The sequence below is a fragment of the Pezoporus flaviventris genome, unplaced genomic scaffold (genome assembly GCF_033815535.1).
Source record: "Pezoporus flaviventris isolate CSIRO_AGI_PZ_B2104156 unplaced genomic scaffold, CSIRO_AGI_Pfla_v1 ptg000035l, whole genome shotgun sequence".
NCBI classification, from domain to species: Eukaryota; Metazoa; Chordata; class Aves; order Psittaciformes; family Psittacidae; genus Pezoporus; species Pezoporus flaviventris.
This window is the reverse complement of record NW_026892583.1, coordinates 4,356,910-4,367,784: the sequence shown is the minus strand read 5'-3', so window position 1 is coordinate 4,367,784 and position 10,875 is coordinate 4,356,910. Positions and strand designations below refer to the sequence as shown.

The following is a 10,875-nucleotide window of genomic DNA, read 5'->3' as shown; positions in this document are numbered from 1 at the left end:
TAAGCAAGGCTGAACCTTCATCCCTGCTTAAACTAGGACATGGCTTTCAACCGGGATTCAAAAGCCATTTTGCTGCAGGCCTATTTCCGGATTGGAATGGTAAGAGCAGTTTGGATAAGACTTCTAAACTCTATTCCTTGTGTTGGTTTAAAGACCAGTGCGTGACAGGACTTTTGGGCTGGGGACAGCTGATGTAGTGGGATGACAGCCAAAGATGGGCAATTCCGCCTCTACATCCTCTGTTCCCTCATGCAGAGCCACTTCTTTCAGCTGAAGAAGCGAGGAAAAGCTCCTTTCCCCCACAGCAGCCTGCCCTTTCTGCAGGGGAAGGATGTCAAAGCCTCCCCAGAGCCGCAGGGGAGCAGCCAGACCCTCTGCATTGGCTCAGTGGGTGGTGTGTGGAAGGCACAGCACCAGACAGGGTGTCCCTTTGCCTGGGTGGGGGCCAGGAGGCAACAGCGCAGCATTTGTGAAGTGCTGACGAAAGGATTAATTTAGTAACTAATAACGGGGCAATCAAGCCGTTATTTGGTTGGTGTTTCACTGCCAGCTGCTTGGTAAGAGCTCTTGAGGCTGGCTGCAGTCACTTCTGCTGCCTGCCCTACTCATCCTCACTCTCAGACACAGCCAGGGGCTTGGGGACGCAGATGGGGAAGTGCCCATCCTGCAGCACATCCGTGCTGTCACCCTGTTCCTCCTCACAGGGATGGAGCTGCCCATGTCACCTTGCAGACAGCAGGGATGAATTACAGATGCTCCAGCTGCCAGCCCTGAGGAGAGGCCTCAGATACATCACCCCTGCTCACCTCTTCTGCAGCCCAGCTGGAGCACATTGCTATGTTAATCCAGGCTGAAAAACGCCACTAACAAGCTGCCCCTCCAGAGGTCTTTAAAGGGGTAAAAGGATGCTGGAAAATCACCTGAGCAGCCTCATGCAGACAGGGTGCCAGCAGCACTCAGCCTCACCATCTCTCAAGTAAGAGCTCAGGCTGGAAACTGGTGGGCAGCAGACCTCAGAAGAGGCCTCTGGAGAGGAGACCTGCCCAGGTAGGGGGGCTGTGGGTGGCTCAAACAGGGTCTGGTGCTGGGAATGCACAGATGTGTGCAGATGTGACCAGCCGCGGCTGCATCCCTCCATGGCTCCCTGCCTGTCTCCAGGAGGAACAGAGCCAGGAGACTGCTGGGGTGTTGCTGTTCTCTGTCCCCTGGGGACTGGCACTGGTGGCTCCCCATCTGCTCGTGGCCTGCGCCTTAAGGGCTGGGCTGTTTAGAGTACTATGTCCCAGCTGAGTCAGAGGAGCTGCTGAGCTATTCCAGCAGGCAGGGATCAAATGGACCACGTCAGGGAACAACCACAGGGTCTCACTTTCAACTTAACTGCTTGCACATCAACGCCCTTGGGATGCAGGCATGCACATACCCGAGGAGGTGATGGAAGCTGGGAGCTGTGGTGTCCTCTCCCCCCCCCCACAGCCTCACAGCAGCTGGGCACGCCGGGAGATGCTGCGCTCTGCCTGTTGGTACATCCACCCCAGTTGAGTCACTTTCAGTTGAAGTTCACCCCCAGGGTCAGTTTTATTGCACTTTTTATTTACAGAAAACACAGAAATAAAGCATTAAATGTGTTGGGCTTTTACCAAACCACCCAATCACTTCGGTTTTTCCCTTTTCTTGTTTTCCTTTCGTGATTTTTTTTTTTTTGGCACAAAGAACTATCACAGGTGTTACCAAACCACCATGTACGAGCAGCTGACCCACTGCCCAGCGCAGTAACAGGACATTATCGCACTGAGATCAAAACCGAGGAGGTTGTTGCGCGTTCAGCTTCCAGTCTAACCTGCTCATTGTGGGGCGAGGGGAGTTATTCTGGAGGGGATGACACCATTCATAAATTATATTTACCTCTTACATTGTAAAAGTAAACAGTGCAAAAGTACAGTACCCCAGGTACCCTTCGGTTTGGAAAGCTTGAAGGTTGCTTTATACGCTTTGTGTGTTTTGTAAACATTATAACCCATCCACAGTTCTATAGCTCTTGCTTGGAGAGACCCGACTCCTCTTGCATCCCAAACGTATTATTGAGGGGCGGCAATCGCTTCCCTCGGCCTCAGCTGCTGAGATTCCTGCTCAAGGTTTAGTGCAAATCTTGGAGAGGAGAAAAGAGAGAAAGAGGGGAAGGGGGGAACCGAAACGAACCAAAATAAGGCAACAGTTAGAAAGAGTCCGTATCAAAACCGGGCCCCCCCCGGGGCTGCCTTAGGAGAAGGGCAGGAAGTCTCTCTCCTCCACCAGGCTGATGGAGAGGTTCTTCAGCTCCTCCTCGGAGGCGGCGGTTCTGTAGCCGAGCTGCGCCAGCACGTGCTGGCAGGCGTGCTGCGTGAACGCCACGATCTCGTAGGACAGCCGGAACCGCCACTTCTCCGCCGTCGCCGCCGAGTTGCGCACGGTCCCGTACTTGTGTTTGGAGGAGGACCTGTCCCCCCGGGTGTTGTTCTGTATCCAGCGCTCCACGTTGCTGTCCATGGGGATGCCCAGGAAATCGTAGATCTCCTCAGTCTTTTTCATAGGGTTCCTAGCCAGGTCTTCGTACCGCACCAGCATGTACTTGCCCTTGAGCCACGGTGGCCGGTTGAGGCCGGTGGACACGGAGTTCCAGAAGTCCTCGCACACCGTGGTGAGCTGCGTCACGTCCAGGTTGTACGGCTTCCTGCCGGTGCCGTCCCAGATCCTCCACAGCCGGTACGTGTCCCGGAAGGTCTCGCTCCGGGATGCCAGGATGCCGCGGGGATCCCTCACCAATTGGATAACCTTCAGGTTGAGCCGCGGGTCCTCCACCAGCGCCCGGAGATCGCTGACCTCGGGCACCCGCACGGTTTTGATGGCCACGTGCCCGTGCTCTCTGCAGGACTCAGTGGCCAGCGTCAGGTTCAAGGTCCCGCACTTCTTCACGCAGTCTCCTTCCTCGAGGTGGAGATCGATGGCACCCAGGGACTCGCAGACGGGTGGCGAGCACAGGGCCTTGCTGGCTCCCCTGCGGAAGAGGCGGTCAGTGGTGTGGTTGACAGGCTGGGGTTTGATGTAGTTCTCCAAGAAGTAGAGGTCGCAGTCGTACAAGCTCCTCAGCAGGTCTCGGCTGGCCCCCAGCATCACCCGCCTGTCCGTCGTGCTCTTGCTCTGGGTCAGCTTTGGGATCAGGGTGTACTGGACGTGGTAGAGGGGCTCAAATAAATAGAAGACATCGATGTGCTGGTTAAAGAGCTGCCCAACGAAGGAGGAGCCACTGCGGGTGGTGGCGAGGATGAGGACGTGCGTCTTCCTGGACAGGTTGTAGGAGAAAGTGGGGCTCTCGTCACACAGCCGCTCGGCCGCATCAGTGTCCTGGCTCAGGCTGCAGTTCACGGGGTTGGGGATGGGGCAGCTGTGGAAGGACTTGGCCGTGAAGGTCCGGATTGCTGTGTATTGGATCGCAATGGATGCCAAGGCTAGTAGGAGGACAGCCTTCCAGGAACATTGCATGGCTGGTCACCTTCATGGAGCTTCTTCACAGGTCCTTTTGGTGTCTGCAACCCAATAGAGAAGTCACGGGTTGAGCAAGGAACGACAAGGAGGACGCAAGTATTCTACTGGTGGGGGTATCAACAAACAAACCGTGCTCCCAATGCATGTACATCAGCCATCACCATCCCTGTGGCCCAAGCAGGCAGACGTTACAGCCTGGTGGCCACACAGTCTATGTATCTCCGTCCAGCTGCAAACCCTCCTCCCCAGCTGCCTTGTGAGTCACTTGTCACCCCTTCAGCCAGTGCCTTCAATAGCCAGTGCAGGAGCCGTGGCAAGGAAAGGGCAGGGGATGGTGCCAAGCACTGTCTGGAGAGGCTTGTCTCCATCCAGAAAGTCCAGCTGGCAAGACAAGGCACGGCCCTTCCATGGCCAGCAACCTCCTGCTTCGGTGATGGCTCTCCTAGAGCTGCAGACCTTTTTGCTTAAGGTCCACCAGCCAGGCCAGCTCAATCTGCCAGCCTCTGGGGATGAGGAGCACACAGAGCTGTGTCCTACCTGCCAGCCCAGTGTGCCTCCAGTACTGTAGTACTGGTCAAATCCTGCTCAGCTCTGGGATTCAGGCCCCCTCTATTCTGAGCATCAGAGAGGGGAAAGCAATACTGCAAAGGAGGAAGCACAAGAAACTGCATCCCTGCATCCTCAATTGGCAACAGTGCAGCGGCAGGAGACTATGGCACTGGAGATGGGTGCAGGGAAGAGCAGGGCTGTAGCTGCACAGGCCAACTTCGGTGGTGCTAACCCCTGCCTTGCTGCTGCCCATGTGTGGGCAAGGGTGGGGGAAGCTGAGCATGATGCTTGGATGGGGTGCTCAGGGGTAGCTCAGTGAGGAGCACCCACCGTGCCTGGGCAGCTGCGGCATTGCTGTGGTGGTGCCTCAACATCTTCCCCCATTCACTGACCAAGTAACACTCACAGACTGCCCTGCAGCTCCACAAAGAACAGGACTTCATGTGATATTGCTCCCTAAGGCCAGTGGGGCTGGAGGGGCAGGAGATGGCATCCCAGAAACCAAGGGTCAGACCCAAATATCTCCCCTTCTGCCCAGCACAGCCCTTCCTTCCCACAGCGTCATCACCACCATTCTTTGTCTTCCTCACTCCTCTCATGCTCTCTGTGTGTCCCCAGCCAGCTTGTTGTTCCCATCCAACTGAAACAGGGGAAGTTCAGGTTAGATACAAGGAAGAAATTCTTCCCTGTGAGGGTGCTGAGGCGCTGGCACAGGCTGCACATAGAAGCTGTGGCTGCCCCATCCCTGGCAGTGTTCAAGGCCAGGTTAGATGAGGCTTGGAGCAAGCTGGTCTAGTGGAAGGTGTTCCTGCCCGTGGCAGGGGGGCTGGATCTTAAGGTCCTTTCCAACCCAAGCCAGTGTGTGATTCGATCCCAACATTCTCCCCCTCCCTGGAGGGACCCTGTCCCGCAGTGAGTGATGCCAGGAGAGCTGCTCGGCCCTGCAGGTGAGCCAAAACCCTTCCCTTTATTTCTTTTCAACTATGATTTTTATTATTTCCCAGCAGCTCAGTGCAGGCAGGAGGCTGCAGGAGCCACCAGCTCCAGAGACCTCTCGCTGGGAGTAGGGTTTAGAGCAGAACACCAGCATGTGGACTCCAGCACAGCTGCTGCAGGAAACCTCTGCTGCCCATCACCGTACACCAAGAGCCATGCTTCAGACCTGTGACAATGCTTTGAACAAGGGTTGCTTTGTCCCAGGCTGCTGCCTGCCAGGGATGTGGCATCTGGTTGCAGATGCTTGGCTATTGCTGCTCCTGGTTTGGGTTACCCACCCTGGAGAGGGCAGACCTGGCCCTGGTGTCCACACGGGCTATTCTTTCCCTTGAATCAAGTGTTTTTCCAGGCCTTCTAAGCCAGAGCAGGGCAGGAGGGTCCCTGCTGGCATCTCTTGGCCCAGGTGGCTCCTGTATGCTACACCAAGGTGGGAGCTGCAGTGGGAACGCTTTCCTGCTCTCTAGTGCTGGCCAGCCACACTGCATCCTTCACACAGCCTCGGTTTCCTTTCCTGGCTGCGCTGCTGATGGATGCTGGAGCAGATGCGACTCGGATTGTCCCAGGATGAGGTGAAACCTGCTGCCAGCAAAAGGTAACCAGAGCCCCGGTGACTCCACATCCCAGTTCCTGCTGGATCACTGGATGAGAGACTTTCAGCCTTTCCCCCCGCCCGGACCCGCTCCCCTTTGCAATACGGAAGAAACGAGGCACTGATTCACCTCCTTGGCAGAGCAGGTACAAAACTACAGCCCGGCTTCAGCCTCACCCTTCGCCTGTGCCCTGCCTGTCTGCGCTGCAGCCGGGGAGGGTCTGGGGAGGCGGCTTCCTGATGTCTCATCCGTGGCTTTTAGACCCAGCCAGAGCCAGCCCTCAGCCCCCAGCCGCCTCTCCTGCCTCCTCCCACCACTGCCTGTCCCCAAGGGGCTGCAGTTCCCACTCAGCCCAGCCCTGGGCTCGAGAGGCAGTGGTGATGGTGCTCATGAGGGGTTCCTGGAGCATCCGTTCAACTCATGCTCCCCATTGCTCATCTGATGGACACAGCCAGGCTGGTGCGAAACACACAGAAGGAGCTGTGTATGGCTTGGAGCAGGCGACACGCTGCAGGAGGATGTCTCCTATGCACACATGGAGCAGGATAGCCACTTGATCTCCCATCCCTGCCCAGAGGAACCTTGCTCTTACATTTCAGGCACTGATACCAGGGCAGCAGTCCAGAGCAGCAGCTCTGTGATGCTGTACCCGAGAGTCCTGTGTGAGGCACGTACAGGTCTGGCTCCTCAGCCCCAGATCGTGGGATGCTGTGGCCATGGGAATCTTCCGAAAGGCTGGCCTCACAGATGTTTCTGTGCTGTGAAGTGTTCCCAGCTGAAATCGCCCCTGCTCTGCCTTCAGCTCAGCTCCACCAAAGACGATGAGCAAATAGAGCCTGAGGGTGGGAGCTGAGGCCAGCAGGTGCCCCCAGGCTGCGGGATGGTGAGCCGGGGTGGGGGAGAAGCACCGCAAGTGTCTGTGAGAAGGAACACGGGCTCTTTCTGCGCTGTGCTGGGGTCACTATTGCCCCTTCCCTGACCCTAACCCCCCCCCCTCTGGTCACAGCATGCCAGACTGTGCTCCGCTGCCTCCCAGCATCTCTGCCGGCTGCCCGCAGTCACATCAGGACCAGGCTGTCCACAAGGGATGCACGGCATCCAGCCCCTGGCCCCGAGCACTGCAGGAGGCCAGCTAGAGCCTGGCACGGGGACAGGAGCATTGTCTGGGGGAAGAGGAAGGTGCTGAGCCTTTCCTCTCCCTCCTGCCCCACTTCCCACACCCTTGAGCTCGGAGGAAGGGAGAGGATGCGCACAGGCAGTGCAGGCTCCCCCACCGCACACAAACGGGTGCATAATCGCCTGCCTTCCTCCTCCCCTGACCCCAAGCACCGCTCCGGGGAGGACGAGAAAGCGAGAAGCCAGAGACAGCCCAGGAGCACCAGGGAGATGGGAGGCGATGAATTAAGCTGAATGGCATCCGTGAGTCACCGGCGCAGGGAGCAGCGAGTGGCCGGCCGGCCGGCCGCAGCGCAGCAGAGGCCCGGGAGGAGGTGCTGAGCCGTGGGCTCCTGTTGTGGGGATGGTCTTCCCAGGTTTGATGGGAATGACCTGCTTTTAGAGCCGCGGCGCTGGCAGCCGAGCTCCGGTGCTGCCGGGCAGAATGGGCTCGGCAGTGCTGCTGCAGGGATCAGCACATCTCCCCTCCGAAAGCAGCCCGTGGCACACAGGGCAGTGCCTTATAGTATCCCATCCTCCGGGGGCTCCCGTAGCATCTCCACGCACTCCATTGCCCTGCCTCCTGCCCCGAGCCTCCCTTGCAGGTTCCCTTGCTGCTCCCTGAGGTGTTTGGGCAGCTCAGGGGTGACAGCAGCTTTAGGCAGGGGACCTCGCAGTGACTGGCACTGTCACTGCTGTTCCCAAGGCTCTCCCACAGGGCAGTCAAACCCTGTTCTTTCCAGGTGCCTTCCAGGCTGTCCCCTCTCTCAGCAGCTCCCCTGAAGTTGTGCCCTTGCCTGGGCTCATCCTGGGCTCCCTTGCCAGCAGCAGGGAAACCCCTCCTCACTTCCCCATGGCAGGGAAGAAGGGAAAAGGGAGTGGAAGAAGGTCTGAGGGTCTGTGCAATGCAGGTGCCTGCACCAGCCCTGGCGCTAGAGTGATGGGCTGGAGGAGCGCTTGTGCCCCACAAGCCCTTCCCTGTGGTCTGCCCGATGCTGGTCCAGCTACTGGCACCCTCTACCCCAAAACCGATTCCCGCCAGCGAGGCTGTTTCCATGGAAACGGCAGAGTGACTCAGGACTTTGGGACCAGCTGGAAAACACAATTGTGAGCAGCAAACACCCGAGAAGTGCCGGGATCTCAGTGCCAGGATGATGGGTGGATGAGAACAGGGACCAGGCAGGGCTGCCCACCCGCACGCTTGGGCACACTCACACCAGCGCAGAGGAGCACATGGGCACACCCTGCACAAGGCAAAGCTCACCCCAGGAGTTGCAAGGCAAAGCCCCTCTCTGACACAAGTGCATCTGCACAAGGCATCACTGCAGCACGCTCGCTGGGGATCGCATCCCAGAACATACCTTAGCCCGCCCGGACACATGCAGAGTCACCCGCAGAGCTCCCAGCACCAACTTCAGCTCTGCAGCCCTGTCCTCTACTACTCAGCAAGCAACACCCCTGGGTGCCCTGCCCAGGACACAGCAGCTTGCCAAAGGGGTGGTCAGGGAGGAGGGAGCTGCAGCCATCACCCTGCGGTGCCCCTGCCCACCCAGCCTGGCTCCTGTGGCCCCGCTCTCCCACCTCTGTCCTGGCATGGAAATTGGGTTGCAAAACACCTCTTGTCCAGGGACCCACTGGCACGGGCCCTGCTGCTTCCCAGCATCCTCCCACTGAGCAAAGAGTTTATGTTGTAAAACAACACGTTGTGGCCACTGAGGTGAGAAAGACGGGCCCCTGGTGCAGTTTAAAGATGAGCATCCTGCTCGGTCACAATGGCTTAGACACGCTGGTGGCTCTGTGAAGAGCACAGACACCAAGCACATCAGTGGGCCACCTCCCTGGGCATGCTGCACCCATTGCTCCACAGGGAAAGGGACACTGCTGAGCAAAGCAGCACTGAGCAGCCCCCCTTTCTCCTCACCACAGGCACTACCTGATACTGGGTACTGTAACAGATGCGTGAGCAAGGCTGCTCTCTGTCCAAAAGCATCCCCCCTAGGCCCACCAGCATGAACTCCTGATGGGATGGGAATGAGCCTTCAGCCTTGCCTCCTTTTCAGCCATGGAGCACTACAGCTTCCCCACGGTCACAGCTCCAAAAGCCATGTGGGGACTGACACCCAGCACCTTCCTCAGGTGAGCACCCAGTGGAGGCGCTCCGTGCCCTCAGACCCACTCTGCTCTTATGGGCATCACCTCCCCAGGCACTTTTCTAACGGTAAGGTGCAGGACTCCAGTGCTCCAAACCCACCCGAGGCATTCCCCCGGTCCCCTAGCTCTGTCCTCTCATCCCCTCTACATCTCAGGGGGACCGAGAGATCCTTTAGAGATCCTTTGCCACCAGATTACCACATGCTTTGACCAGCGCTTAAATCACCACAGAGCTTTCAGTGGGGTTTCAGTTTGCTCCTGCTGGCACTCAGCATACACATTTCGAGTTAATTAATCACTATCAAGTAACGCCAACCCCTGCCAGAGTTTTCTTATCGCAACATCCACCTGTGCCTGTTTATCCCTCATCTGCCGAACCGCATCTGTCTCTTCCCGAGGACGCAAACGCCTGGCTAAACCCGGTACAATTATTCTGTGCTTCCCACCTTCCCCTGAGCCATCCACCGGGCTGTTTGTGCGTGCTGCTCCCTCCCTGCCAGGAGCTGCGGGCTCTTTGGGGATGAACGCTCCCATTCACCAGCTCCAAACCCCTTCGGTCGCGCCAGGAACACGAACCTTGAAGCGCGCAGCTCTCCCGTGGGGCCACCCCATGCCACGGCGAGGTCCTCTCGCCAGCCTGCGTCCTCCCGGCAGGTTTAAACCAGAGCGCTCTCGGCTCTGACAGCAAACGCTGGGGCATTTGCTCCGCCGGATGGCGCGGCTCACACGACCGGGCAGAGCATCTGGGCTCCGCGGTGCCACCGGGGACTTACTCACTTGTTCCAGGCGGCAGCTCCTCACACAACAACAGCCCAAGTTTCGCCGCAGCTCGTTCCCCGGCTCAGGCAGCGCTGGACCGGGGGCTGGGGGCAGGCAGAGCCGCACACCCCGCACGGGGGGGGGGGGGGGGGGGTCCCGCCGCAGCCGGCGCTGGGGACCCGCCGGGGGGAAAAGTCCCCTCCGCGCTGCGGGGACCTCTCGCTGCGCTCAAAGTCGGTGGCGCGGAAGGGTTACGGGAGAGCCCCGCACGCCGCCATCTGCGCCCCCCGCCCTCGTCTCGTCCCCCCCCCCACCGCCCCTTACCTGGCGGAGCGCCGCGGCGGGCTCCCCCCCGCATCCCCGACGGGCCCCGCCGCGGCTGCTGGGGCGGGGGACGCGGAGCCCGGCCGGGCCCCGGGGGCTGCTGCGCTGGAGCTCAGCGGGCAGCGGCGCGGGGGCTCATCCCTGCGTGGCCGAGCGCAGCCTGCCCTGCCCTGCCCTGCCCGTGCGGGCAGCCGCCGCGCGGGGCCGCCTCTCCACGCCCCTCCGGCGGCGAGGGGAGGGGAGAGAAGGGGAGGGGAAGGAGAGGAGAGGATGGGAGGGAAAGGAGAGCAAGGGAGGGGGGATGCGGCCGCTCCTCCGCCCTCCTCCGGGCCCCCGGCAGCGCGCAGAGGCACAGAGGAGCGTCCGCGCTGCCCGCACCGCCCCAGCCCCGCCGCTGGGCTCCGCCGAGCAGGAAACTCGCTGTTTCCTTTCCCCCCTCCTCACGGGCGGTGTGTGCCCCCACGCCGCGGGATGGGGGAGCGGGCCGTGGCGCTGGGGTGCAGGCACCCCTCAGGGTCGGTAGCGGTGTGCGTGTTTCCCTGTTGAAGCCTTTGCCCAGCAGCAGCAGGAAACAACTGCATAGTTCTCCATGGGCGGCAATCCTGCGCTGCCACGGCCCGAGGACCAAACCCATCCCGGGGGGACCGAGAGGGAGGAGGGAAGGTGCACCCTGACTCCCTGGGAAGGTGGGATGGGGCAGAGGGATGGAAACAAGGGAGAGCGGCAGGGCTGTTGCGGCGGCTGGGGTCTGGTTCCTCCCAGTTTCTGCTTCTGTTCGACCCCTCGAAACGGATCGGACGTTTGCTTTCGGCAGCTTCGAATGTCTCCTTTT

General features: G+C 59.7%; 1 protein-coding gene across 2 annotated transcripts; it reads right to left on the bottom strand.

The window, feature by feature from the left end:
• Positions 1-1,569: 1,569 nt before the first annotated feature.
• On the bottom strand, positions 1,570-10,255 carry CHST1 (carbohydrate sulfotransferase 1). Of its 2 annotated transcripts, none has more exons than XM_061462283.1 (2): positions 10,044-10,255; positions 1,570-3,560 (listed from the first exon to the last, which is right to left on the bottom strand). In XM_061462283.1, exon 2 carries the CDS (start codon positions 3,514-3,516, stop codon positions 2,257-2,259), a length of 1,260 nt encoding a protein of 419 aa, XP_061318267.1. In that variant the 5' UTR covers positions 3,517-3,560; positions 10,044-10,255; the 3' UTR covers positions 1,570-2,256. The 2 variants fall into 2 exon arrangements, with proteins under 2 accessions (XP_061318267.1, XP_061318268.1); XM_061462284.1 differs by lacking the exon at positions 10,044-10,255 and adding an exon at positions 9,738-9,860.
• Positions 10,256-10,875: the final 620 nt, after the last annotated feature.

Coding starts and splice junctions, on each gene's coding strand:
- CHST1 (XM_061462283.1), bottom strand. CDS start 3,516: ATGCAATGTTCCTGGAAGGCTGTCCTCCTACTAGCCTTGGCATCCATT.